This window comes from Quercus lobata, chromosome 3 (genome assembly GCF_001633185.2).
Source record: "Quercus lobata isolate SW786 chromosome 3, ValleyOak3.0 Primary Assembly, whole genome shotgun sequence".
Lineage (NCBI taxonomy): Eukaryota > Viridiplantae > Streptophyta > Magnoliopsida > Fagales > Fagaceae > Quercus > Quercus lobata.
In genome coordinates this window covers 41,107,358-41,135,274 of record NC_044906.1, presented here as the reverse complement: position 1 = coordinate 41,135,274, position 27,917 = coordinate 41,107,358, and the positions used below count along the sequence as shown (strand labels likewise).

At 32.6% G+C, this 27,917-nt stretch overlaps 1 protein-coding gene across 3 annotated transcripts; it reads right to left on the bottom strand.

The window, feature by feature from the left end:
* Nucleotides 1–13,646: 13,646 nt before the first annotated feature.
* LOC115981752 (protein indeterminate-domain 5, chloroplastic) lies at nt 13,647–20,882 on the bottom strand. Of its 3 annotated transcripts, none has more exons than XM_031104097.1 (5): nt 20,789–20,882; nt 19,676–19,908; nt 18,927–19,323; nt 15,946–17,183; nt 13,647–14,120 (listed from the first exon to the last, which is right to left on the bottom strand). In XM_031104097.1, exons 2-4 carry the CDS (start codon nt 19,833–19,835, stop codon nt 15,971–15,973), a joined length of 1,770 nt encoding a protein of 589 aa, XP_030959957.1. In that variant the 5' UTR covers nt 19,836–19,908; nt 20,789–20,882; the 3' UTR covers nt 13,647–14,120; nt 15,946–15,970. The 3 variants fall into 3 exon arrangements, with proteins under 3 accessions (XP_030959957.1, XP_030959958.1, XP_030959956.1); XM_031104098.1 differs by lacking the exon at nt 20,789–20,882 and adding an exon at nt 20,081–20,193; XM_031104096.1 differs by lacking the exon at nt 20,789–20,882 and having other exon boundaries at nt 19,676–20,194.
* Between the last annotated feature and the right edge of the window lie 7,035 nt (nt 20,883–27,917).

Sequence of the window (27,917 nt, the reverse complement as noted above, 5' to 3'; positions counted from 1 at the left end):
AATTGAAGTTTACAATAAGACTTAGATCACTAATTTCCTATTACTATCACATGTAGAACTTACTAATACGACCATGTGCACGCTCCGAATTCACAGACTCCTTCTCTATTAGGCCTTTGCAACACAAGCACCCACACTTATGATATAAAAAAAAATACAAACTCTCCTGTTCGTGACTCCAAGACCACCCTTGAAAGTTTAGATCATCAACACATTTGATGACTAGAGAAGGCAACAACTTCTACAATACCGGATCTTAAGATTCTTCAAGGAATAACACCGGTAGAAGGCATGAGAGAGCTTTTTGGGTACAAAACCCTAGATACAGAAAAGACATACTCTTCTCTCTCTGAAAAGCCTTATAAAAACCTGCTTAGAATTTCCTTTATATACTAGGAGAAGTAGATCTGAAACCCTAATCCTTAATGGGCTTGAACTGTTGTTCGGGCTTAATTAAAATTCTGCATATACGAATCTCGATCAGTCGAGCCTGTCTCTCGATCAGTCGAACCAAGCAAATTCTGAAATCTTCTTTCTGCAGCTTACTTGTTCTTGAATCTTGATTTGAATCACCTTAAACATTGTCTAATAATACCTATAGACTATAAGATCTATATCTAAATAAGTTTGCGTTCACGATTTGCCAATTGTTCTAAACTTTTAGAACCTAACACCTAACAATTTACAATTTTGAAAAATAACTAGAATACTTGGCACTTATTTTTTAAATGACTTTATTTACAAGAAATACATATAAATAATGTGTGAATATTTATAGGTAGCATGGAGTTCATTTATACATAGGTAGCATGAGTGAGTTTGTGATGTTTTCCCTCAAAATGGAAAGCCCATGTGATAATTATAGGAAAAATAAGTAAAATTTTTGAATAAATATATGTTTATGAAATACTTGAATCTAAATTTACATTTAAATAGAAAAATATAAGGTCTTGGTCCTAAGTACAATCTGGAAAAGTACATGGCTTTGGTTATAGTTACATTATATTAAATTGTAAAATTATATGAATAATTCACTAATCTAGAACCCTTGGTCTTTTTCGTAGACTAAGTTACAATGTGAGAAGATGTTAGGTACCCACCTTACCCAATAAACTAAACTTCTAGATTATGGCAGCTAATTACATGTCCCATAACTCAAACATGTCATATCATACAAAATCATATAATCATATTGCATTTATGGAAATTAAACTTTAGAGTTGAAATTAACATATGAACATGTGAACATGTGAGCTCGAGATAAATTTGAACTTGAATTTAGTTAAATTTGATAATTTGATTTATTTGAGTTTGAGTTTATATGTGTAGGGTCACAATTTGAGGCCCAAGCCTGAAATGTATAGAGTCTTGGTCGAATGAGCCAAATACAATGAATTTGTAGAGAATGGGTCAAAGAACTAAGTTCTAATGAGTTGGACAACGGCTAGTATTGAATTGCATGGCGATCAAACACAAATAAAGGATGCTAATATCAATAAACTTTCAGTCCGATGAGGTTAAATTTGTATATAATGATCACTCTAGGATATCAGAATGATTTAGATTGCTATACTATTTTTTCTCTCTATTTTCCGATCCCCCTTCCATGAAGAGTCTTTCACCTTATATATCCTCTTTTAAATCATCTCCACCCTCCACTTGTTGATCATCCGAACCTCTACTTGAGTACTTGTCCCATCAAACACCCTCTCTAGCTCTCTGTGAGTTGCGGTAGCCAAGATAGCACTGTTCAGAGGTCTTTTCCACATAAATGCGGCTAGAAAAATAGCTGTAGTGCATTTAATATAGTGGTGTCAGCCTTCCCTTAGATATTTTCAGGTTTTCTTCCTTCTCATATGTCCATAAAGCACATCCTTGTCATTTGAACCTTCCTAGAAGGTCACTTTAATTGCTGGATTATATATTTTGAACCATATTCATTAAGTCCAAGGAGGATGTACTCCTCGGACAACCTTTCATTTGCTCTCTACTTATGGAACTTGGTTTGGGAATATCTAATAATTATTTGTTTCTCATCGGACCCATTTATATTCTCGGATAAAACCCAAAGCCCAATATACGATCTTGGGCCCATTCCCTACAAATTCATTATATTGGGCTCATTGGACCAAGACTCCATACATTTTGAGCTTGGGCCTCAAACTGTGACCCTACAATATGAAAAGAACTTGAATTTAAAATTTGAGTTTTGAATTTTGAAAGAGAAATTGAAATTGAAAATTGATTTGATTTGAATTTGAACTTGAAAATTGATTTTGAAAATGAAAACTTAGAGTTATTTGAATATGAATTTGAAAACTTGGAATTAATTTGAAATGGAATTTGAATTTGAAAATTGAATTTAAAATGCAGTTGAAATTGGAGGGAGAATCAAGAGTCAAAATTTGAAAATTTTAAATTTCAAAGCTGAACACCTTTTAGTATTTTGGCAATACCTTATTGCAAAAAATTCATATTAATTTGAAATTGGTGTTATTTGAAAGATAATTAAAAAATCTACCACATTTCTAGAAATGTACATGAGTAAATTTCAACATTTACTAAATCAAAAATGCCATACAATATGGGGATGGATCTAAGATTTCAAGCTAGGGCAGTTGAAAAAAAAAAAAAAAAAAAAAAAAACCTTCAAATAGACATCCATATAGAACTAACAAATTATCAACCAAGATAAATACACAAAATCATTGTTTCTTGATACATTAGATACAATCATCTCCAAACAATGACCAAAAAAAAAAAAACCACAAAATAATATTATTTATTTAGAACATTTGCATCAAACAATGCAAAATAGGAAGAAGAAAAAAGTATCACTTTTACATATTCAACATCCAAAATCACCCACATCAATCAAACTTAAAATGTGTTTGTGGGGCCCGGCCCAGAAATAATGGGCTACTCCAAAATCAGGCCCGTCTGAGGAGCGTCCTGCCCGAAGAGAAACCACACATGAAGCACTATTCAATCCCAATAACGAGGAGGTAACCTTTCCGAGGAGTAACTCCTCCTCGGACGTCACGAAGTCCAGACGGGGAACTCTCCCTAGCCAACTCAGTTCACCCTCTCAACATATAAAATGAATAAAATCCAAAATATCCCAGGGAGAGCTACCACCACATTAATTGCGCCCCAACCACCCTCTTGGCCGCATTAATGAGGAAATGACCCCTGAACAGTACCGCCTTGGCCTCTGCAACTCACATGGGGAGAGATGAGAGCGTCTGATGGGACAGGCACTCAAGTAGATGCTTAGATGATCAACAGGTGTAAGGTTGAGATGAGAGGAAGGGAACTATATAATGTAGTGGAGTCCCTCAAAGAAGGGGGCGAAAAATTCTGTATGAGGAACTAAAGAAATAAACTTATACGTGAGAGATCCATTCTGGTGTTTTTATTTTCTGCAACAATGCTATCCATATATCAGACCGAATAGACTCACTGAGACTAAGTTCTTTGACCCATCCTCTACAAATATTTATTGTGGGTTGCGCTTTGGGCCAGGGCCTGATCAATCGAATTTGGGCCGGGAAAATCGTGCAACCACAGTGTTAATTTGCAAAATTGCTACAATAACTGTGTAAATTTACATTAAACTTACTCACTTTGCATATAGTTTTTTTTTCCTTTACGTATCCCAAGGTTGAAGAAAAAGAATGGATGATGGTTATTGTATGTGAAGTAAGAAAAACAATTATTAAAAATCAAGAAAAAATTGATATTTTAATGTAATGTAGTGTAAAATAGATAATCTGATATGAAGTGTTTTAAAAATGAGTATGTAAAATAGAAAAAGTAGGTTTTTATGCTAAAATAAAAGAAATTTTTAGCATGAGCTGATGTAAATGCTCTTCTACTAGGCTTGCTAGAATTTTTTAAAATTTTTTAAGTTTTGTTTTTGTTAAGTTTTTGGATTAGGTAGTTGCAAAATAGGCTGTGCTGGCTAGACTAATTGGAGAGGAGGGAGCTAAGGTTTTGGAAAAGTGGGGTCCAACTACAAAATAAAAAACATAACTAGTAGAAAAAAAAAAAAAAAAAAAAATTCATAGGACTAGAGGGGCTTGGGCCCCCTTGGGTCTGTTCCTAATGCAATGTGAACTTGAAATTTGTTGCAATTTTGAATAGTTTTAATGGTTTTTTTTTTTGGTAACTTTTTGAATTCAACCCGAATTTTGAACTTAAAATTTAACCATTTAGGGCCACCTAAGATTAATGGATATTTAGAAAATATTTTTTATCATTAAACACTTATTAGTTAATTAAAATTTGATATTAAAATCATCTATAAATTACAATCAAATAATCCCATGTGCAATAGTACACCATTGTCCTAAGCCTAGACCAATGTGATTATGAAAAATAATTAATTATAATTATTATTTTATAATACCAATCATAATTAATAAACGATAATCACATCGGTCTAGTTCTAATCGCAGGGATGCATATCAACCATTAAAACTTAATTTGGTTGTAACTTTTGATCTAGCAATCTGATTGGAGCACTTAACATATCATTTTAATTTTTATGACTTCAAAAAAAAAAAAAAAAAAAATAGTTGAAGAATTTAGAAATCCAAATGTCAAAATTCCAAATCTACTCCAAGATGTGAAAAGATCATTTTACCTCCCAATTGAGGCCAAATGTAGGTTCTAAAAAGACCTCAGAAATATAAAGAGATTACCTTCCTCTCTTAAGAGCATGACTGTTTAAATAGTGTATAAAATACCTTGAATGTTTAGACCTCCAAATTATAAATTAACAATTCAAGCTTATTATCAAACAATGTATGTGTGAAATATGAACATAAGCTTAAAACAGAATTGATAAAGCAATTTAAACCAAATAAAATCACAACCACAACAAAAATTAAATGGCAAAGATTAAAGGAAGAGAGATGCAAATACAAAGACAACACAGTGATGTGTTATCGAAGAGGAAACCGAAGTTCTCGGCGTAAAACCTCTCTGCCGCCCTCCAAGCGGTCAATAATCCACTAGAGAATGAAGTTGAGATACATGAACAGTAGTAGACCCTCCAAGCCTGATCTATCCAGTGTACCTAAGTCCTCCAAGCTCCTTACTCCAACAAGGTTACGCTGAACCTTTGTCTTCTCTAACTTACCGGATTCCGCTATAGCCCATAGCATCAACCAATATTAATTGCTCCCTTCCTAATTGCTTCTCAAGCACCAAATAGCCTCCTCACAGATATGGCTATGGTGAGAAAAGGTTTGGTTAATGTACCTCTCAAGGATATGACAACGGAAAGGATGAGAGTAAAGGAATTTGGAGAATCAAAAGATGAAGATTGTGGATGAGTTAATCTTCTTTTACTCTAGGTTTTCTTTCTCAAAATTCTCTCTGGAAGTACTCTAAATTTCGTGGGTATAAGGGTCTATATATAGTAGGGTGTGTATGGAATGCGAAAAGTCAGTTTTGTAACAAATAGGGTGTTCTAGCGACTTGACCTCGCGACTTGTCCGAGTCGCGAGTCCAAGTCCGAGTCACGAGCTAACTACTTGGCCAGACTAAAAGATTTGTCTTGTAGTGTAACAGCTGGCGTGACCCTTCAGCTCCCTTACATGCTTCACATGTGTGCTAGCTAGCTTTGGTGACTTCCAGCCGTGAGCAAGCTGCGAGATCTAGTCGCGAGGCCCTGTTGAGTTCCACACTTTTGAGTTTTTCTTCACACTCTCTCACACATTACCCTTACATGATTCCCACCTAAATACAAGGTTTCTAAATGCTAAATTACAAGCAAATTGGCACAGAATAAAGCCAACAAAATAGTTGATTAAATTCAACCTTACAGAGCATTTTAAAGCATATCTTATCCCCTAAGTATCAATCTCATGCAAAACAATATTAACCAAAATGGTTAGTTTAGGGGGAGGGGGATTTCTTGGCTTGGTTGAATGTCTAAGCTCAATTAATTTGAACTATGGACAATTTATACTCTCTTGAATTTTTTTTTTTAATGGTTTTTTTAAAGATATTTTGAAAAGTGGAATTTAATGTCTTTTTAAAAAGAATCCATTAAATTATACGTAGGATTTCTATTTGGAAAAGACATATTCTTTGATTTTTTGAAAATAGGATATTCCTAGGAAAACTTTGAAAGAAGGAATATTTTAATGAATATTCTAAAAATATATTTCAAAATCTCATGAGTTTTTGAAAGGATATTTTAAAAGGCATTTTTTTTTTTTTTTTATGAAATTTTGAGAAAAAATGATTGTAGTGGGAAATTCCAAAGAATGGTGGAAAAACTTTTAAGGAAAGTAGACTTCCTTGTGCTTTAGAAAATCATTTCCAAAAGTAAATTTTAAAAGTTTTTAGTAAAAGGATTTTTCAAAGTGAAGATTTCATGGGGGAGGGGGGGGGGGGTTGTAGAGAAAACATTTTCATGCTTAAAAAAATCCCATGATTTTTCACAAGGCTTTTTCAATGAAATTAAAGTGTTAAAAAGCAAAATGAAAAAATAGCTTATTTTTAAAGCAATTTTTTATGGCCTATTTTGAAAACAAAAACTTGTAAAAATCCTTTTTAAAATAAGTTTTAAATCTTTTGGAAAATTCAATTTTTTTAGAAAAAGTTTGAAAAATAACTTGGAAAATGTTTTGTGTAGTAAATTGGAAAAAAAAAAAAAATTCAAAAGACACTTTCTAAATAATTTTGGACCAAGCCTCTTTGATTTTTGGTAAGTATACTTGTAATGCTAGCTAGCTTGAAAGTTAGCAAATAAGCAACTCTATATACACAAGAAATCTCTCAATGGAATGCAAAACTCAATCAAGAAAATATATAGAAATCAAGAAATAAATCACATGTTTATTTAGAGAGCTATCTCAACACCAAATCCAAGGAAATGGGGATGAGATCTTGCTCATCACCACCATGAGCTAGGCGCATGGTGGGGATGGCCAAGATCTTCATCCTCAAGTTTCCAAAACGTTTCTTAGTTCCATTCTTCCGATTTTTGGGTCCTATCTTTGAGCACTGGCTTGGAGGCCCTCCGGAACTCTGAGTTGTGTTCTCCTTGTGTTAGAAAAATCTTGCATCCTACTTTCCAAAGATACTAATTTTATTCAATTTGGTGTTGTGATTGAAAAGAAATTTTAGCAGGAAGTAGCTAGAGTGGTTCAACTTAGAAATTTGCAAATATGATTTTTTGCCCATCTTGTGTAAGCGACATCTTTCAATTTAGAGATGATTTTAACGAGTTTTGTTCTAGGGCATAGATAATTGATCATACCCCATGAAAATACTGGATTGAGATCCTCTAGAGTTCCTAGGGTACTCTACCATGTAGAGTTCTTTTAATCTGAACCTTTTATTTATAATAAATGGTCTAGATTTTGCCATATCATTAATCCACTAACAAATCTACAAAAATAATGATTTTAAAAAATAACTGCTCATAAATGATAGTTATTACCTTAAATGCAAATAGTGGCTATGACATTGCAGCATTAAATGCAAAAGAAATTTGCTTATTTATAAAGTTGATTACTATGCACATAGACCAAGAAGCATATATATATATATATATATATATGATATATGAATGGCAGAGACACCTAGGTTTTCATTCCAATTTTTTTAATCTTCTATTAATTTTATTAAAATTAAGCATATACATGTCTTTTTTTTTTTTTTTTTTTTCTTTTCAACTACATGATTGGCACTTAGGATCATAAAATATGATTTTTCTATGTCCCATTTTAGTCGAACCTATGCTTTAAAATTAACAACCAAAACAATTTGTGGAACAAATTGAAAAATGAATAGGGAAAGGAAAAGATGACTTCACGTTTTCTTAGAGACCTGATTTAGGTAAAAGAGGTAAGGTAATAATTATCATTTATGAGTAGTTATTTTTTAAACCATTATTTTAGGGGATTTGTTAGTGGATTAATGATATGGAAAAATCTAGACCTTTTATTATAAATGAATGGTTAAGATTAATAGAACTCTATACAGTAGAGTATCCTAGAAACTCTAGAAGATCTCAATCCGAAAATACCACATTTTTGGATTATCCATGGCTGAAATGTAGCAAGGTTTTGCACAAAGACACCCCCACAAAACAAGTTTTGGAGTTAAAAAATGGATTTTTTTCAGTTGGTTCCAACTTGGCGAATTTACTTTATGTCCTTTCTAACATCCATTTTTTACTTTATTATATATATGTAATCAATCGACCCCTCATGAAAAAATTCATAGCAAAACAAAGTCATAAAATAACTATAGCTTTATAACTCGGTATTTTTATTTCCTTGAGTCCCCAGTTTAATATTTTAGTTATTCTTTTATTTATAAAATCTAATTTTATTAAAACATAAACTTTAATAACCCATTACTAAATTGGTCAAGCCCAACACATTGAATAGCCAGTTTCCATTAAATTTATTTCATTGGAATGTTTCATATTTCTAGAGAGAGATTATGGATATCTTTTTGAAAATATGTATTCCTTTATCACTACATGCGATTTCCCAACAATATAAAATTTTGATCGCTAATGATATCTCACTTTTGATACATCAAAGAAACCAACATTTCATATTTAGGTTCACACTCCTTTTAGGATTGAGAGTCTATAAAAATAGAAATTGTGAAATTTATTATTCAAGTGACAATTGTTAATAAAATAATAAATATCACAATTGTCTAGTCCTATGTTTCTTACTTACTTAAGACAAACTAACATATCAATTAAAAGTCTCTATTTCCATGATCAACATAAATCATCTTGTTTATAGTCTTCATGGATGAAAAACTCAATTTCAGCACCGATTATGAACTAGAGTTTATGAGTTTACAAATAACTTGTAATTTATATCTTTGGTATGCAAATCTTATCCATATACCTATATCATATACAATGCATCTCATGAACTATGTATAATTTCTAATTAGTTCATGCAAAAATAGTACTAAGAAAATTAAACATTTTAATTAATCAAATTATTTCATACAAATTGGATTGTAGGGCACAACTCCTAATAGAAATGTGTCGAAAATCCAAAAACTTGAAACTAAGTGCAGAACCTGGCAATAGTCTTTTCTTCAAAAATAAACTACTAAAACCAAATACCAAGAACATTTAGTTCATCGTTTGCTAACGTAAATAAAAAAATAATAATAATAATAAAATTAAAAAACCATGTTAAGAAAGTTTTGGGTTTTCAAGATATAGTTGGACTAGATTTGATTAAACTATTTAAAACAAATGGAACTCAATACTGTTCATAAAAAAAAAAAAAAAAAAAAAAAGGAACTCAATACTCACTTATTGGGTGTTAAGACCATTGTACACTACGATCTAGTCCACCAAGAGTACCAAATAATTTCTCATGATTTAAATTTCTTTTTAATTTCATTTTCGAGAATTGATATGTTTAAAATTATCATAGTTCTTTTTTCTTTTTCTTTTTTTAATTCAAATTCAAAGTTTTTATTCAAGTTGGCTTCTCAACACACTGGAATATATTTCTAATGGTGCAGACAACTTATACATGACAAAGAAGCAGTTTGATTGCTTTCTTTAATTCTGCAAGAACATTTTTAATTTAGTTAAACTATTGAAGGCGGTGCCCAGTGTTGGGAAATGATATACTATGAAAAGGACATTAGAGTTTAATGATAGTGAAGACTCTTGTCTGTTGTACATTGTCTTATGTATTTGGATTATTTAGTAGAAGTACACATTAATTTGCAAGTATATGGCATTGACAGGGAAAATGTTTTTTTTTTAATGGACATAAAACATAGAATGTACCAAACTGCAGCAAAATAAAGTTGAATCTATGAAGAACATAAAAATTAGAAAAATGGGTAAAGCCGAATTGCGTACATTGTCCTTTGCAGTAAAATTATAGTTAAATCTTTAGGAAAATACAAAGTAGAAAAACGCATAGAGCCAAAATTGTGAATCTCCACTGCCATGCAAGGGTTAATAAGCACCACCAACATACATAAACAAAGATTTCTCAGTCCAAAAGAACATGGACAACGTTAAGTTCCCGATTAAATACATAATGCTATATATCCTACTATAATCTCCAATTCTATGACTTCAGTGCCCGTGTTCACCTTGCAACAAATGTTATGCTGAAAAGACCAATAGTAATGATTGGATTATTTACCAATTACCATGCTCGTGACTGTGAACAACAATAACAATTCTAATATCCATTATAGGAGTTACGGTAACAAACTAACAAAAAGGGGAAAAGAGGGGTAAATATGTCATGTCATATACATAGAACTCAATTCACTTCTTTTTCAAGAAAATGACAAAATAAAATTTAGAATAAGTTACTATATACTTCCTTGTGCTTTGGTATTTTCATAATTTAGTCCATAAAATTCAATTTTGTTACATTTAACCCCAAAAGTTTGGACTAAAATGAAGCCATTAAAATTTCATCCAAATTAACATATTTTGTATTTTATACACAAAATTATCTCTTGATTTTCTTTCCATTCTTCTTCTTCCTCCAATAACTAGCCTAATAGTGCATTTGGATGTTTGGAGGGAGAGGAGAGCAAAGGGTACAAGAAAGGAGAGGCAAGGCCCCATGTTTGAATGTTTTAAAAATTTAGTGAGAAGGAAATAGATATTTCTCACATTTATATATATATATATTAAAATTAAATATTTGTGTCTTGTGTTCACTGTTTATAACCTCAGTCTACAACTACAAAGGTTAGGCCTTTTTGTAGTTGTAATCTGATTATGTAATGTATTATAAATCCGGTTTAAAATACTAGTATTACTATTTTTGTGTATGTTTTAATAACTATTACTATTTACTCAAAAAAAATAACCCATCATAAAAATTAATGATTATATGCCTCTTTTATTCAATTAAAACAATGATATAATTTGATGTCATAAGAAAAAAAAATGACAATTTAAAAAAAAAAATTAATTGCAACTCCACCCTCCAAATTCCGAAGAGTGTTGTACTCCTCTAAATCCCTTCAAATCTTCTCTCTCTCTTTCAAAAACATTCAAATAGGATAACTAAATCTTAGTCTCCCATTTTATTTCCTCTTGATAGGCCAAGAATGTATTGACCCATTTGGTAAATTAATCAATTAATTAGCCAAGTGAAATTAATTAGATTCAATTTTATGCAATAAGCATGGTAGCACAAACAAATCACCAACTAAGTTAAATGCAACGAGCGAGTGATTTGTTTACGAATAGGAAAAACCACCGAGGCAAAACCCCACTAGGTGAATAAGGTCACTACTCCCGAGAATCCACTATTATCAAAACAAGCTGTTACAAGTAAAAAGAATCTCAGATCTACTCAATTACAAATAAAGTGCGTTTTGTCAAAGGGTTAGCCAATTTACATCACATATGTCTTTAACAGTTTCCACATATGTCCTAACACCTCTATTCCATTTCAAATTAGTTCTACAATTGTTGTCTCAATAGTCGTCGATCCATTGAGGTTACTTATACCTTGACAGCGGCTAATTGATCGAGCTATGATTATGTAGAATTTCAAATTCTGTTTAAATGATGTTGCAACCTTGGGACTCATGCACTAGGTTTTTAGGACAACATAAATACATATTTAAAAGTCGTCATCAAATTCACAACAAACATGCATCATTGAGAGGTCCTTGTGATCTTGTGCACTTTAGGGTTTTGTACCAAGCTACTTCTGTTTCAACCGTTGGAGTGTGTTGTTGTGAAAAACTTTTCATATCCTTTAGCTACGTTGATAAGAGATCCATGCTAACGGAAGAAGCCTACTATCAATCTTGTTGAACTAGGTTCAGAAGGTTTTTCTATGTAGGAATTTGGGTTTGAGTAATATCTCTACTTATAACCTCTATTATTGTTTAGTGGATTCCTTAGGAATGTGACCTACACAATCACTCGATGAGGTTTTGCATGTGAACATTTTCCCTATCGTGGCGATATTGTTTTGTCAATTAATTTTTCCGTTGCACTTAGTTTATGCGATGTGGTTGTGCCTTTCACTCTGTAATTAGATTTTGTATGAAATTTGACTAATTAATCGACTATGGTCAATTTCAACCCAACACTTTCAAATGAGTCTTTTGATGGTATCTCTTTATTGTTTATATGTAATCATTCATATTTAGTTTTTACAGATTTGTCACACCATATAAAGAAATGCACTGGATTTTTTTTAAATTGCTATTTGTAGAATCTCAATTTAGTTGTATTCATGGATGATTTGTCAATAACCCATTAGCAAACTCAATTGAGTTGGGGCAAAAATCATATTAAGGAAAAACTTTTCATCACTTTATGTATTAGGTGATGAAATTAAGAGGTTTAGGCTGCGTTTGGTTCAATATAAATCGAATTCCGAGTGTAAAATGAATGCAGGGGAAATTGAATTTTCGTAAGGAAAATAAAATCCGGGTGTTTGGTTGTGCAATGTAAAATAGTCCGGAAAACGATTTTTGTGTTTGGTAACATTCTAAAAATGCTATTTTTCTACAAATTTTTCACATTTTCTCAATATCCAAACAAATTTTATTACAGAAAATTTCAATATATACACAGCCTTAGCGACAAAAATTTTCATCACCATAGATCTTATTTACCTTATTTGTTTTAGTGATGATTTGTTCTTCTGGTGTTTCCCCCTAATTTCCCAGCAGATTATCTATGTAATCCAATGAAGGCTATGAATTGACTATGTTAATCCAAGCAAAGGCACATATATGCTGCAAGAAGAGTAAATTGAAGATTTCAGCTGGAAATATCATATTACTAGTTCAATTTTTCTTTTCTTCTTTTCTTCTTTTTTTCTTTTTTTTGGTACCATTGAAATTTTTTTTAAACGTACAAAAACTCCAAATTTCAAACCCCTTCCCCCCTACCCCTCTTTGACTCTTTCTCCACAAGCAAATACACACAAATAATAATAAGGGAAACTTTGACCCTTCACACGTGCATGTATGCACGATGCATGGCACACAGCATACACTTTATATATATAACGATGAGTGCAAAAGTACTTGTGCGTAGAAGAGTACCAACATTACATACCTTTATTGCAGGGAAGTCAAATTTTCAAAAGAAAAAAATTACTGTTTTTTGTCTCTTGAGTTTTGTCCTGCAGCTGCTGGACTTCTTGGAGTTGATGGCAGGTAACATGTGGAAACATATACTTGTTGTTTCTTTGTTTTGTACCCATGTTGAGCACGGGCATCCAAAGTAACTCTGCCAAACTGCTTATCTGGCATTTTTTTAATTCCTAGAGGCACTTGAGGCTTGAGCAGCCCAAACCATACGAATCACGGTACGTAATCGCAATTAGATATATTATAATCTCTCTTAGATAAATTATAAGCTACGTTTTCTCATAAAGAAAAGGAAAGTTACAAGCTCTAAGATAGTTCAAAATGGCAGCACAACATCGTTTCAACAAGTCACTATCCATAGCCTTCGAATCATGAATCCATTCTTTAAATGGATCTTATAAAGAAAATAATATAGCCATAACCATAAATGAGTAGTACTGGAATATTTAAAATTATTTGACAGCATTTCATATTCATAATCATTTCCCAATTTTATGGTAAAGAAGACATTTCAAATGCTATAATAAAATAAAAGGGCAAAAGTTGCTTGAGGTATTTCATTTCCAACTACAGCCCACATGTTATCCGTCAAACTTATTTGGCAAAAGTTTCCTCAATCATTTCATGAGGGTTTTCTGACCTCAACAGTTGCACAAATTATATGAGTATTTTTTTGGTTCAAAGTTCCTATGTTCTTTGTCTTAGTAATAACTACTATTAGTACATAAAGTCACACTAATTCAAAACGAAACAGAAATGGATTATCTGCTAAAGTCATTCAAACTACGAAAAAGTTCTAGCTGAGATTGAAACCTCAATACACTTAAAGGGTAGCAGAAAAAAAAAAGGATGCAGCTTGAAGAAGCTTAAGTTGCCTGACTTTGTTGTGAAACCAAAACTCCAATGGGTTTGAGCTTAAGGAGTCAAAACATGACGCATCCAAAAAAAAAAAAACTGAATTCGATCAGGAGAAAGATGCCTCGCAATGGAACAAGTACGAGTCCCTGTAATTAAACAGCCCAAAATTAATAAATTTGATTGTTTCTGCAGAGGTAGAAAAATTCTCTAATCAAACAAAATTATGACTAGCATGATCAAAACAATTTAAAAAAATTGTTTCAGTTTGATAGTAATTCAAAACACCGGGACAAGCACTATTTGACTGATCAATTCATTCTGAATCGAAAAGGCTTTAACTGGATAGAGGGAAAAATCGCTATCTCTTGAAAAAAAAAATTAAAGAAAGGAAATTTATTATTTACGAAAAAGAAACCAACATCAACTTCTAGATCAGTGACATTGTGTTGGCCTTCTAGCTAGGATTGTGCATCTAGTCTTAAATAGTGTAATCTTGCTGATATATATATATATAGAGAGAGAGAGAGAGAGAGAGATAAACAAATAAATTTCCTGTAATTTTGGTCTCCAGACCTAATGTATTGCAAAAACAATTTGACAATTGTTTCATGATAGAGCACATAAATTTAATGTAAATCTCATGTGAGGCTCACATAAGCAAATAATTCAAGTTTATGCAATTTCGACATTATAATACTATAGAAGATATGGTTATAATAATAAGATATTTCATGCATAAAAGAGATGCTCATGACCTAAATGTTTGCCTTATGTATGATGGTAGACCAACTAGTACGAGTAATAACAAAGTAGTCATTGTAATTTATTGTTATGCTTCAAATAAAAAGGAATCTCATATCATTCTATACATAGTTTCGATTATTATTAAATCTTGTTCTCAGAATATTTCTTTTTAGTTATGGCAGTGAAAAGTGTCGCAATCAGATGTCTGATAAGCCAGTGGGGTTGCATTACCAACTAACATTATTTGCACGGTACGTAAGAATATGAAAACTAAGATTTTCGAAATTTGATTGATAAGTAATACGTAGGGCATTCATGCGGGCCATATGCCCATTACAAACTCACATGAGTTGTATTGAATTTCAAAGTATTACATTAATTAAGCACCCAAAAAATAATTCAAATCAACATTGGGCGGTAGACTTTAAAATACTAAAAGAAATTAAGTGAACCCATGTCCAATATATTATTCCCTAATTATTTATTTATTTATTAAGTATTCCCTAATTTTAAGAGTCGATTAGTTTGCTTGATCTTATTATAATTCCCAAGAATAATCTAGCATGAGTGTTTGATATATTGGTCCAAGGTCGAATCTTTGTCGGTCATCTTATTATAATTCACATGATCTTATATATATATATATATATATATATATATATCAAACACTACCCAATAATATGAGATTTCCGAGAATCTTGCATGTGTTAGAAACGCAGGATTTTTTATATATTTAATAATTTCCCGGCTAGGATTTATATTCTTGTAAATTTAGAAACAAACTTCGCAAGTGTGTTCAAAAAAAATTTGTGAACCTAAATTTTCTTTTAGAATTAATAGATTTGGATTTTGTTTGCAAATTCAATATGGCAGGTATAGACGATATTTGTCTGGGTCTGGGTCTGGGCATCTCAATTCCCAAGCTCGTGACTCTGCCAGCCCAATAATTTTTTTTATATAAAATAAAAATAAATACCACAAGACAAGAAAAGAAACAAAGTACTTCAAGTCATGAATTTCCCCTATGCAATGCAATGCTGTGTCAGAACTCAGACGACTGCCAAAGAAAAAAAAATTTAAAAGGAAAAAATAATAATAATCCAAAACCCTATGGGGGTATAGTATAGACAGTACTAAAACATTGATAAAGACACGTTTACCAAAGAAATCGAATTCAACATATACTTTATTAATTTTAATAATAATACGTCACTAATTTTTACGTACCTGTGTACTATCTTCATCTTTTTCCTCACTGAAAATTCCCTCCACCTCCAAAAGATTGGCTTGACGGCGCCGTATTTCTGTCTGAGTCCAAGGAGCTCATATCAAGGCCATGTTGCTGTTGCTGCTGCTGCTGCTGCTGTTGACGTTGTTGCTGGTCTCTTTGTGAAACTCCGCTCATGCTTCTCATTATTTGTCCAACCCCAAGAAAGTCCCTTGTTAACCTGTCAGACCCAGATCCTCCACCACCACCACTCAGATTTTGATTTGGCTTATTATTGGGTTCCTGATCCATGAGTTCTAAGTTGGTCCTATTTGTATCATATGGACCAAACTTGCTTCCAAAAATGGAGGAGTTTCCACTAGTAAAGGAGTTCATTAGGTCTTGGAAGTGGTTCTCATTATTCTCTCCAAACATGCTGCTTAAGCCACCTGGTACAACTTGTCTTTCAGATTTGGAGGAAGAGCTTCCAAAAGATCTTAGCAGAGAGGAACTAGTGTTGTTATTGCTTGAAGTTGAACCCATTTGAGCAGCCCTTTGAAGCAGTGCAGTTGCTGACATATGAGGCATAGCAGTGTTGCTTTGAACTGAGGTAGTATAGAGAGAAGGGACACCAGAAGTGATTTGATCAACCATCATGTTATTGGAAAAGAGATTAGACCCTTCACTGCCTCCACCACTGCTATTTTCATTGTTGAAATGGTTAGGCATTAGCATGGCTGAAGATGGAAGACTGGTGTTGTTGTTGTTGGCATTGCTACTGCTATTAGAACTTGTATTGGACATGAAGCCAAGGTTGAAGAGATTGGTTCCAGCTGGAGGAGGGTTATTGGTTGTGCTGTTTTGAAGATCAGAAAATGACATTAGTCCATGAAATGGTTTCTCTGACATTAACCCTTGTTGAGATTGGTGTTCTTGATGATAGTTTTGGCTTGAATCTTGCATGAACATAGCCGAAGAATGCATCGGATGTGGTGGTCGGAAAGAGGAACCAATCCCGGGTGGAAGGAGATGATCGAATTGGCTGGGACGGCCACTGCCGAGTCGTAGCATATCGTTGGATTGGTTGTTTTGGTCTTGCATTGAGGAAATTTGAGGACCCACTTGAGATAATCCCAACCCCATGTTGCTATTTCCATATAAGTGACTCCCAATTGTACTGCCCAAGTTGGGAGGTTGTCTTGCACTTTCCTGAGCCAATGCATCACAAAAGGCCCTATGAGTGATGAAACTATCACGCCTGCACCAATTAGTGTCAAAAAAGAATCGATTAGGTCATGAGTGAAAGGGGGTAAAAAGTACACATTGTAAAAGGGAAGGTCTTTAAAACTTTGAAGCTAGTAGATGTCATGCCTGCTTGATTGGGAATCAACTTATAAGATAAGGAAGATATATTTTCATAAGGTATATTTGTATGATTGAGTCAAAGTGAAATTTGATAACAACTTAAAGTTCATATTAGGGGCATCCCATGAAAATGTTGCTAAAATTAAGGAAGTCACCAACCATTTATAAACTTTGAAAACTTTGTCAAATACTTCAGCCAAACTTTTCAGTTTACATAGGATGTCCACCGACAAATGAACATCATCAATGACCAAGCCACTATATACGGTTGAAATCATTAGCCAAAAAGATTTTTTTTTGTAAAGTATGTTTCCTATTCAGCTTACAGTGTGAGTGAAAAAGAAAAATATTTTGGAATTAAACCATAAAATGATAATAAATAAATACTAAACAGTGAAGTTTCTTATCCAATAAATAGAAAAATATCAGAAGTTTATATGAGATGGAAAAATATTATTTACATTAATATTCAATTAGAAAAGAATTAAAAAGATGGAGAAGGGATTATTAACAATGCAATTAGGTAAAGAAGAATAATCTTAAGAACCAGGCTGGAAGTTCAACTAAATTTTCTAAGGAAGACGTACAGGAGTATAATTAAGACGGGTTAGGTGAGAGAATTTCACTAAAACTTGAAAAATGATTAATCAATCAACCAAGAACTACTATTTCAAGAACTGTGTGTTCAATAAATGCAACAAGAGAATGTATTCAACATTGTGAAAAGTGCTCGATCAAGAAACCATTTGAGGAATTGTGCTTAATTAATGCAAAACGGTGAAATGTATGCGTTTTTCCCACTAGAGAATTATTCTGAAATAATCAGAAATTTTCATATTTAAATCATAATTTAATAGAATTCTCAGCCTCATGGGACTGCAACTCTATATACTGTAAGAGACCACAGCTTCAAAGCTTTTTTTTTTTTTTGGCATAACCACAGCTTCAAAGCTGCAAGAATAGTAGTGAAGAAAAGGCATCTGAATATATCAGTTACGAGATAGAGAGAGAAAGAGAGATAGAGAGAGAGTTTGTTAGGTCCTGACGTTATCATGAAAAGGAATACCTGCAAGAACACAGTACTGATCACAACTAGCCAACCCATAAAAGAACAAACCTGGTAACAATAGTTACAATACCATCACCCTCTACAACATGGCATAGAAACACGTGAATAGGAAAAGGTAAATGTCTAAAAAAAATTGGCGGTGTTCCCTAGGTGAAATATATATATATATATAAATTTTTTTTTTTTTTTGGTTTTGGTTTCTGATACCCTCTTCGACCATGGCAGTTTCCAGAGATAATTCACGTGGGAGTGTGTTTTCTGCTATTTCTTCTCCATCGTACCAATGAAAATTGAAGAATTTTGACCAAGAAAATAGTGTGCCCGTGCGTGTTTGTCACTGCAACTGAGTGAGTGTGTGAATAGAGAGAGAGAGAGAGAGAGAGAGTCATAGAACCAATTACAGAAACTGAACCCCAAAACAAAAAGAAAGCATCAAAACTTTTTCATCAGCTGTCACTCGAAGGAATCTAAAGCTCAAAACCAAAGAAACCAAGGCTATGGTAGCAGTAATTACATCAATATATGAAGCAAAACAAGGGGATTATGCAGTAATAAATTAACGGTTACCTAGAGAAGAGAGTGCCACAGTCACATCTGTATTCTCTAGTGCCACAGGTTTTGGAATGGGCTTTCCAATCAGACTGCACAGCATACCTCTTGGAACACTTCTCACACTTCCATTTCTTCTCACCGTGCTTACGAGAGTAGTGTTTTTTAATCCCAGTGAGGTCTCCCAGAGCCCTTGAAGGGTCATGGTGAACACATGTGGGCTCGGGGCACAGATAAACCTTGCGTTTTGGTTCTTTTGTAGTCTTCTGCTTTAGCTTCCAAGGCAGGTTGTGTCCTCTTCTGTGAAGCTGTAGGTTTTGCTCCCTTTGGAACCCTTTGTTGCATACCTCACATATGAACCTGTTTGTTGCCATTAGGGTCTTGGGAGATAGTGCTATCACCTCCGCATCTGGATCTGTTATGAAAAATGCCAAACAACTTATTATTAGAATAATTCTAAATTATTAATTACAACCACATAAACAAAAACACACACACAAACACACAAAATTTTGAACACTTCCACAGAGCAAATATATACTACCCATTTCTCAATTCTATTAAAGGGTTTCAAAATTAGCTAGGGTAAATTCATTCCCATATTCAATTTTTTTTTTCTCTTTTAAATAGGTAACAAAGTTTTGGAAGAAGTTAAAGCTGTGGTGGAGCTAGAATTTTAAAGAAAATATATATAGTTACAAGAAAAAATAAATTTTTAGTTATATTATTAGATAGATCTTAATTTGATAAAATTGTTGGATACTTGCTTGGTGTTCCAGGTTGATTTCTCTTTTTCTTCTGAGGTGGTGGTGCAGCTTGAACGGTAGATGATGTTGGTGCAGTACTGGAATGCTGTTGCTTCATCTGGTTTTGATCTTCTTCTCGAATATTTGCGAAAAAAGGTACCGATGAAGAAGAAGCCGCCATCTTCGACTCCTTCAAGTTCTTCTTTTGCTATCACTTTCTGGCTGCTACTTCCTTTTCCTCCTCACTAAGCAATCTGAATTTTGTGAAACCAAAATCCCACATGCAATTTGAGTCCTTTCTGAGGAATCTTATCTCGAAGACTTCAAATATGCGATTTTCAACTATTGGGTATTGATTAGAGAGAAACCTAGAGAAGATACCATATAAAGGAAAGCAAAGATGAAGAGAAAGAAAAGGGAATCAACCTCCATGGCCACTTGGTGCTTCACCTCTCTTCCTATTTCTCTCTTTGTTTTAAATGAAAAATCTCTTTTTTTGAGTTGGTGATGCTATACTATGGTTCCTCTTTGATTTGGTGTCATGCTAGTACACTAACACATATACACTAAATTTTTTTTCCTTTTAAAAAAAAATATATTTTCTTGATTATTTTCTTTTTATTTTTCAATTTTTTTTTCCAAAATTTGCTAATTCTTCCCTGCCATAAATAAAAATTACACAATTGAAATTAATTGTAAGAGAGGGTAAGGCCTACAAGTCGGTGGACCCAATCCTTAGCCACATAACGACATATTTTGATGCGTGAGAGCAGCTTGAACAGCTAAACTCTTTCTCTCTCTCTCATATTTCGTATCTTCTTACTCACATCAAGACAGACTTTCCTTCATCACCCTACCCCACTTGGCCTCAGTAAATTTTAAAAAAATAGGGGAAAAAAAATTCTAACTAAACCATAAAGTAGGGGGGGGGGGGGGGGGGCCAAAAAATAATCAAATGCATACTGTATAAGATGAGAAATTAAAAAATGGGGAAAATAGAATTGGCAAAGACAATAGAAAATTTGGGGTTTTGAATAATGAAAAAAAAAAAAAACACCTGAAGGTTGATTGGGTGAGACCTATATGTTGAAGCAGTTGGCAAAAATTGAGCTAAATACACTGTACTACTATTACCGTTTGGGACTGCTTTGGGGTCAGTGACATGTAAAAGGCAAAAAAAGCTTCAAGCTCCTTTGTTGTCTTCAGCTACTCGGTTCGGTTCCATTGCATGCAATGGCTGGCGTCCCTCCTGGCAGTCACATCACAACATGAGGGGGTAGTTTTATCATTTCACTCAAAATTTTGGAAAATCACAATCAAAGACCTAAAGAGAGGACCTAATCCAACCACTATGGATAAACCCCTTTTTATTTTAATATAAATAAAGACTGTAATTTATACAATTTCACAATATGTTGAAGTGATTGATCGTGAGTGATAGACGATTTTTGTTCACCATTTTTTACATAAATTTACAGTTTTTTTTTTCTTTTTTTCGCTCACTTTAATAAATTATAAAATTTGGTATAAAATTAGGTGAGTTTATAATATTGTTGTATTTTGTTTTGTTGGGTAAGAGTTATAACTATGGACAAATAACGTGACTATGAAATTGAGTCCCTATTAATACGTAGTAGAATCACAAGTGCTGTCATTTCCACGTATGACAGGTGAATTTCAACCATGGAATCTATGGGAAAACAGTCACGTACATAACCAATAATAATATTATATACTTTTATAAGTCTAATGTTTAGTCAGGGAAAATGATGGATTAAAGTGATATAACATATGCTACTAGTATGTGCATTTTCTGGAGTCCCAAATTCTTGAGTGGGACAGATTTTATTTTGTTTTTATTTTTAATTTTTCTTTTGGGGTTTCCCCCCTTGAAATGACAGTTTTTATTCCATGCCAGCTAAATTTTCTTTCCACAAAGGAGAACGTAGCTGCTAGCAGAGTTGTCATTCTTTGTAACAGTGACAGCTTAACTACAATTATGTTCCATTGTCAAGTATCATTTTGATAATTGTTTGAGGGTTTAACTAATTTGTAGGTAGATGGGATTTGTATCGGGACGCTAGCTGACTTTCTTATCTCCTCTAAACACGTACTCTAACTTCTTTTAAGGTGCTATAATACATCGGAGTTTCTGTTTGGATATGATGCCCAAAATGAATAGGACATACATTATTGATGGAATACTTGAGCTGTTTTTGACCTTTATATATATTGAATAATATTCTAATGGGCTCTACGCTCAATTTAGATTTCTTAGACCGCACGCCTAGTTTTACTGCACATTATTTATATTGCACTCATATACTGTATTTATAAAAGAAATTTTTTGTATGGTTTATTGCATTAAATTCAATAGAATTATTCTTATATAAAAAATATATATTAAAAATTCATTTTTTTAGTGATTTGAAAAATTAAAACCAAAAGGCATAAAAAGAAAATTTGTTTTAATGTTCCATCATAAGCACGGTTTCTAATCTCGCTTACACCAAAACTTAATTTATCTATCGACAAGATAATAAATACCAATCATTAAGAAGAATATGTAAATATTCAAATTTGTAGTATCTAAAACAAGCAATTAAAAAAAGAAAAACAATTGCACACTCTTGGTATGGTAGTTACTGTATAAGTATAAATACTTGTGGAGTATGGGGAGTAAAAGTAAAAAAAAATTCTATCTTGTATATAAAAAAATAAAAAATAAATTAAAAAAATCCAATTTTTTTTTTTTTTTGTTTCCTTTTTTATAGTTTTGTCATTTCAAAAATAAAGACTTGGCTTCTCTGTACAGAAACAAACGGGCCAATCCAAAGTATAGATGCACCACCAAACACACTCACAGTCAAAAGTAAAACAGAAGACAAATATGAGTGATGTCAAGCAAACTATAAAACTATGAAGCATTTATAACATCTGCCATTTCCGTTACAAAGGGAAAGAAAGAAAGAAATTGTCAAAGACCCATTTATGTATATCTATTGAAAATCACAGTCATTTGCAGGAAAAGCCGGACTGTGGAGAGAGAGAGAGAGAGAGAGAGAGAGAGAGAGCATTAAGTGATGACAACACAAACAGCTCTGTTTGTAACACGAGGACGATGCTTCTGTTAGAAAATGGACACGCTAGCCTATTCAACAACGGCGGCATTTTCATTTTTACACACACTGCCCTTCACTTCTTCACAATTCCTCACCTCTAAGTTTCTAACCAGCCAACCATTGCCCGTTTTCTCTTTTTTACGTTGTCACGCATTCATGGCAGTCAAACAGTTATAGGGTGTGTTATTAATAATAGACAACTAAGCTATAAAGGGAGGAGTACAAATCTTATGTCCTACTTTTTCTGCTCTATTTTATACTCTACCAATAAAATCTTGCAATATATTCACCTAATTAATTAAATACTACCATTAATTAATAATGATAATATTAATAAGTCAATAATGATAGTATTTAATTAATTATATTAACACGTGACAAGTTTTTATTGGTAGAATATAGATTAAAGCAGAAAAAAATGGACAGAAGATTTAGATTCATAAATGGAGACCCTAATTTCCATACTCGGCTTGGGCCTTAGTGACCTATATGTTAGCTTCTTGAAATATTGGTTGGGCTTAGACTTCTAAATGACACTTAATAAGAGTCCGGTTGGGTACTCCGCAATTTCCGATAACTTATTTGTAGTGTTTATTAAAAGATATAATTTTAATAAAAAAAATTATGTAAAATGTGTAACAAATCCAAATAGACACTAAATTCATCTCGTTTAATCTTACTAATTTTCCTTTTGGAGTTTGAGTTAACATGTTTTTTTCTTTTTTTGAAAGTTTCTGTTTTTCTAAATATATTGTGAATGTAAAAGGAAGCATATGGAAATTCATTAGCAAGAGAGTTGGAAAGTGGGGCCAAATTATGGCAACTTCTGGGAAGCCTCACATATACGGTAGTACTTTGTTCTTGGGCGTGAATAATACTCTTATTGTACCATCTTTTATACAAAATAAAATCAATTTTGATTTGGAATATACGTACACACACGGAGAGAATAGTAAATATAGAGACATGAGTTCCTTTTTTTTTTTTTTTTAGTCATCTAGAGACATAGATTAAATTTAACTCAATTAGTAAAATTCTTTATATTTAAATAAGTAATCTCAGTTAAATTATGCCTATACTCAAAATCAATAAGTGTCTTCACCTTGCAATAAAGAGAAATCAATATAAAATAAACACTACAAATTCAGATCATATTAAAATAAATAAATAAGATTTGCAGATACTAATGTGTTTAGAGATATATGTTTTAATTTTATTGAAAGCTAATTTTTTTTTTTTACTGGAAATTGGTTAAATTATTGTTGTATCTAAAAAAAAAAAAAATTTAAAAAGCTATATATAAGCAAATATGCTTAAAAATGCCAAACAGACACATCATTTCAACATAATCATCCTGCAAACTAAAGTTTCATCATCTCGATACAAATATTATGAAAATTTCTAAGAGTGAGACTACAAATTCCATATTGCAGACATATTTGTAGCAATATTATGAAAACTCTTCAAGTGAGACTACATCCATATTGCAAGACATATTATATATATATATATACAGATTTAACCTCGTACCTTTATTTTTTAACAAAATTTATGTGATATTTAGAAATACTTGCATATTAAATATGTTGCCCCGCAACCTGAACTCACAGCCCCCCCCCCCCCCCCCCCCCCAAGCATTATCTCAAGATTAATATAAGAGAAGTCAAAAGCTGCAGATCTCATACATCACCCTATATATTTATTGCAAACATAACACCTAGTGATGTTCTCGCATATTCATAAATATTTTCAACCTCTTAACGCAGGTTTCACACTCTGATATAAGGAAGAAGATAATATTATAGAATCTGCATACATCATTCTAGACTTACATATTTATAAGAATGTAATTGTAGTCCACTTTAACTGATGCTGAATTCTGAATCGGGATTAAGTCAGAAAACAGGTATAGAGGTTTTGGAAGTTTGTGAAGAGAGGACTACAGCAAAGCTAAGATCACTAAAGAAGAGACACGGCAGCGGAGTAGTTAATCAGTGACGATAATTAAGATTATCAATACCCACATACATATGATTAGTTTGATAACGTACTAGACATAAGAGTTCTTATTCCCCTTAAAGCTAATTGATAAGAAAACGATCTAAAGACAAAAGAGTGAACATCATATGGCAATAGACAATTCATAAACCAAAAAGATTGACAAAGATGTTAGACAAAAGCATTTCAATACGTACCTATTAATTAACGTAACAAGCCGACTGTAATAGTACGTATCACCATAGCAGTGAGCCGAAGCGAGCAGTGTAGATCTTATATCTACAACTAAATTAAGCAAAAGAGGCAAATTATAACCATTGTTCAAGGAAGACCAAAAAAAAAAAAAAAACTTGGTTTTATACCTCTATGAGCTTCTTCTCCCTTGAAGTTAATTAACCTGTTAAAACTTTTGATATCTCAAAGGATTATTACCTAGCAACTGGAGCAAGCAATTACTGAAACTTGATATTGTTGGGGTTTCAAATCAACCATATTTTTGTCATCAAAGGTGTACCTGCTCATGAAGAAGAAATGCCCATTTGTAAGAAAAAAAATTTGTCTGAGAACATTCGGAACTATCGATAGAGAATAAGATGGGCCATACCTTTCATGAAGAGGCAGTGCTCCCTTATAGGCAAACAACATCTTATATAGCAAAAAGATAAGAAAATTTGATATTGGAGGAATCCAATATTGAGATTTTGCTTTAAAGAGATGCAATTACCATAGTAAGTAAAGAGAGAAAAAGTGTTCTCTGACCTTTCTATTTACCAAAAACACAATTGGTTCAATTAAAGCAAGTCATATTTTTTTCTCCCCCCTATAATGTAATTCCAATTAGGCATATCTTCCTAGTGTAACTTCCACGTTCATATAAAGGTACATGCTACTAATACACAAATTATCACCTTTTGACTATTCAAAAATATGTTTGACAACTGTATCCTAACATATCAATTAAAATTTGAAGGAAAAAGAAAATGGTTGTTGTTTAAAAATTAAATTATATATATGGAAATGTTTTCAATTACATATCAAAACCATTTTTTAAGATATAGTGTGCGTTTGGATACTACTTATTTTACTGAAAATTGAAAACTGAAAATAATAAAAAATATATATTTTGGCTACTGTTCATTAATGAAATTACTGTGCATTTGCCTGTTTGCACTGTTCATGGGACATGATTCCATGAATAATGCAAGAGGTGCTGGACTTAAAAATAAAAAATAAAGGCCAAAAACCCAACTTACTCTAAATGCAGACGCAAAAATTCTTACCCAAACGGAGTTATAGGCAATTATTATCTTATCATTTACAATATTAAAAAGGTAAAGTTTCGGACTAGTGTTTTAGTTCATTGAACGGGACACAAAGTGACATGTAGCCCTTTTTAAACACATGTCAATCTCATCTAGTACATTAAAGCTCCAAACACAAGCTAAATCCATTTTTTTTTTAAATGTTAATTTTAAATTCTTAAGAGCATCAGCATTGGTGGTGCCAAAAATTTAGCAATTTGACACCACAAAAAATCACTTTATTTTTTTTAACTTACCACTTCATAACTCATTTTACATCAATGCTCTTATTTTCACATCAAAGTTAAACACTATTTATTTATTTATTTATTGTTTTTTCTCTCTCCTCATCTCTATCTCTCTCTCTTCTCCCTCTCTTCAAACCCAACCCACTCATGGCACCACCACCAGCCACAATCCACCATCACAAACTCAGCCACCATCAACCACCGATCCACCACCATAAACCTAGCCACAATCCACCACAAAACCCATTAAAAAAAATCAAAACAAAATCCTTTAACCTCAAAATCAAAACCCATTAATCAATAGAAAACCCATTCATAAAAATAAAAACTCATTAATTCCCATTCATCAATATAAAAACCCATCAACAGAAAACCACCAATCAATCCACAAAGCTGCTGCAAGACGAGATGATGAGCAGATGGACAAGGGGAGGCAGCGATAAGCGGTGGCTACGACTGCAAGAGCGAGAAAAAAAAAAGGGTGAGACAAAACTGAAGAGAGAGAAGAAGAAGAAGAAATATTATTTAATTGGAGGGAGCAATAAAATATAATATATTGGTTTATCATTTGAGCTACAGTGCACAACTATAGATGGTTGTGCGCTGTAGCTTAAGAGCTAAACATTTTAGATATGGCTCCACCAAGGCAGCCCCAATTTTAGTAGTTTGTGGTGCTAAAAATAGCAATTTAGATTTTTAGCACCATCAATACTAATGCTCTAATAAGTTAACCATAGCCATAGAGAATGTTAGAATGAAACTTGAATGATGTATTTATTCTCTTATAGTTTTGGTTGTTCATTAACTTCAATTTTTTTCTAGAATTTTTTTTCTTTATGTAAAAGAATAAGGTGTTTCAATTGTTTTAGAGTTAATGAAATATCCCAAATTATATGAATTAGAATAATTTAGATTGTATGAGTGTGTATTATGTGGACATGTGTTTAGTCTTACATCAAGTGTGTACTAGGTAGATTAGGGTCACACAAGCAATTACGAGAAGTTTTAATTGTATAGATGTGACTAGTCCCTTCTCAAGTAGATAGTGACAAAAAAAAAAATGATATAAAAGTCAACCTAGTACTATAGTATGATTCAAGACCGCTAAAATGCAATGCATGCCCTAACAAGGTCCTTTAAGAATTGAAATAGGAGATATTGTAATATCTAGAATTATGTGAATCAGTTTGGAGTGTTTGTTACGTGGACATGTGCTAAGTCCTACTTGTAACTTTAATAGTGTTTGTTACTATGTAGGCTATAAAGTGATTGTGAGGAGTCCTACTTGTAACTTTAATAGTGAAAATTTATCATTATTATTTAGAAAATTTTTCTGAACAGGTTTTTTTTTTTTTTTTTTTTTCATTCTCATTTTTGTTATATGGAAAAGTCATTAATAGCCACATTATGGTTGTCCAATTCAATAACCAAACATGGAATTTATTAAAGAGCAAGCTAGGTCAATGTCCATTTGTTTAGCTATATGCTTGACTGCTAAAGAACTTTGTAGTTGAATTGACACCTCCTTAACCTCATGCACAAAGTGCTTAGGGCCTTAGGGGCTTAGGGAGGAAAGGATTCAAGCTGTGTGGAT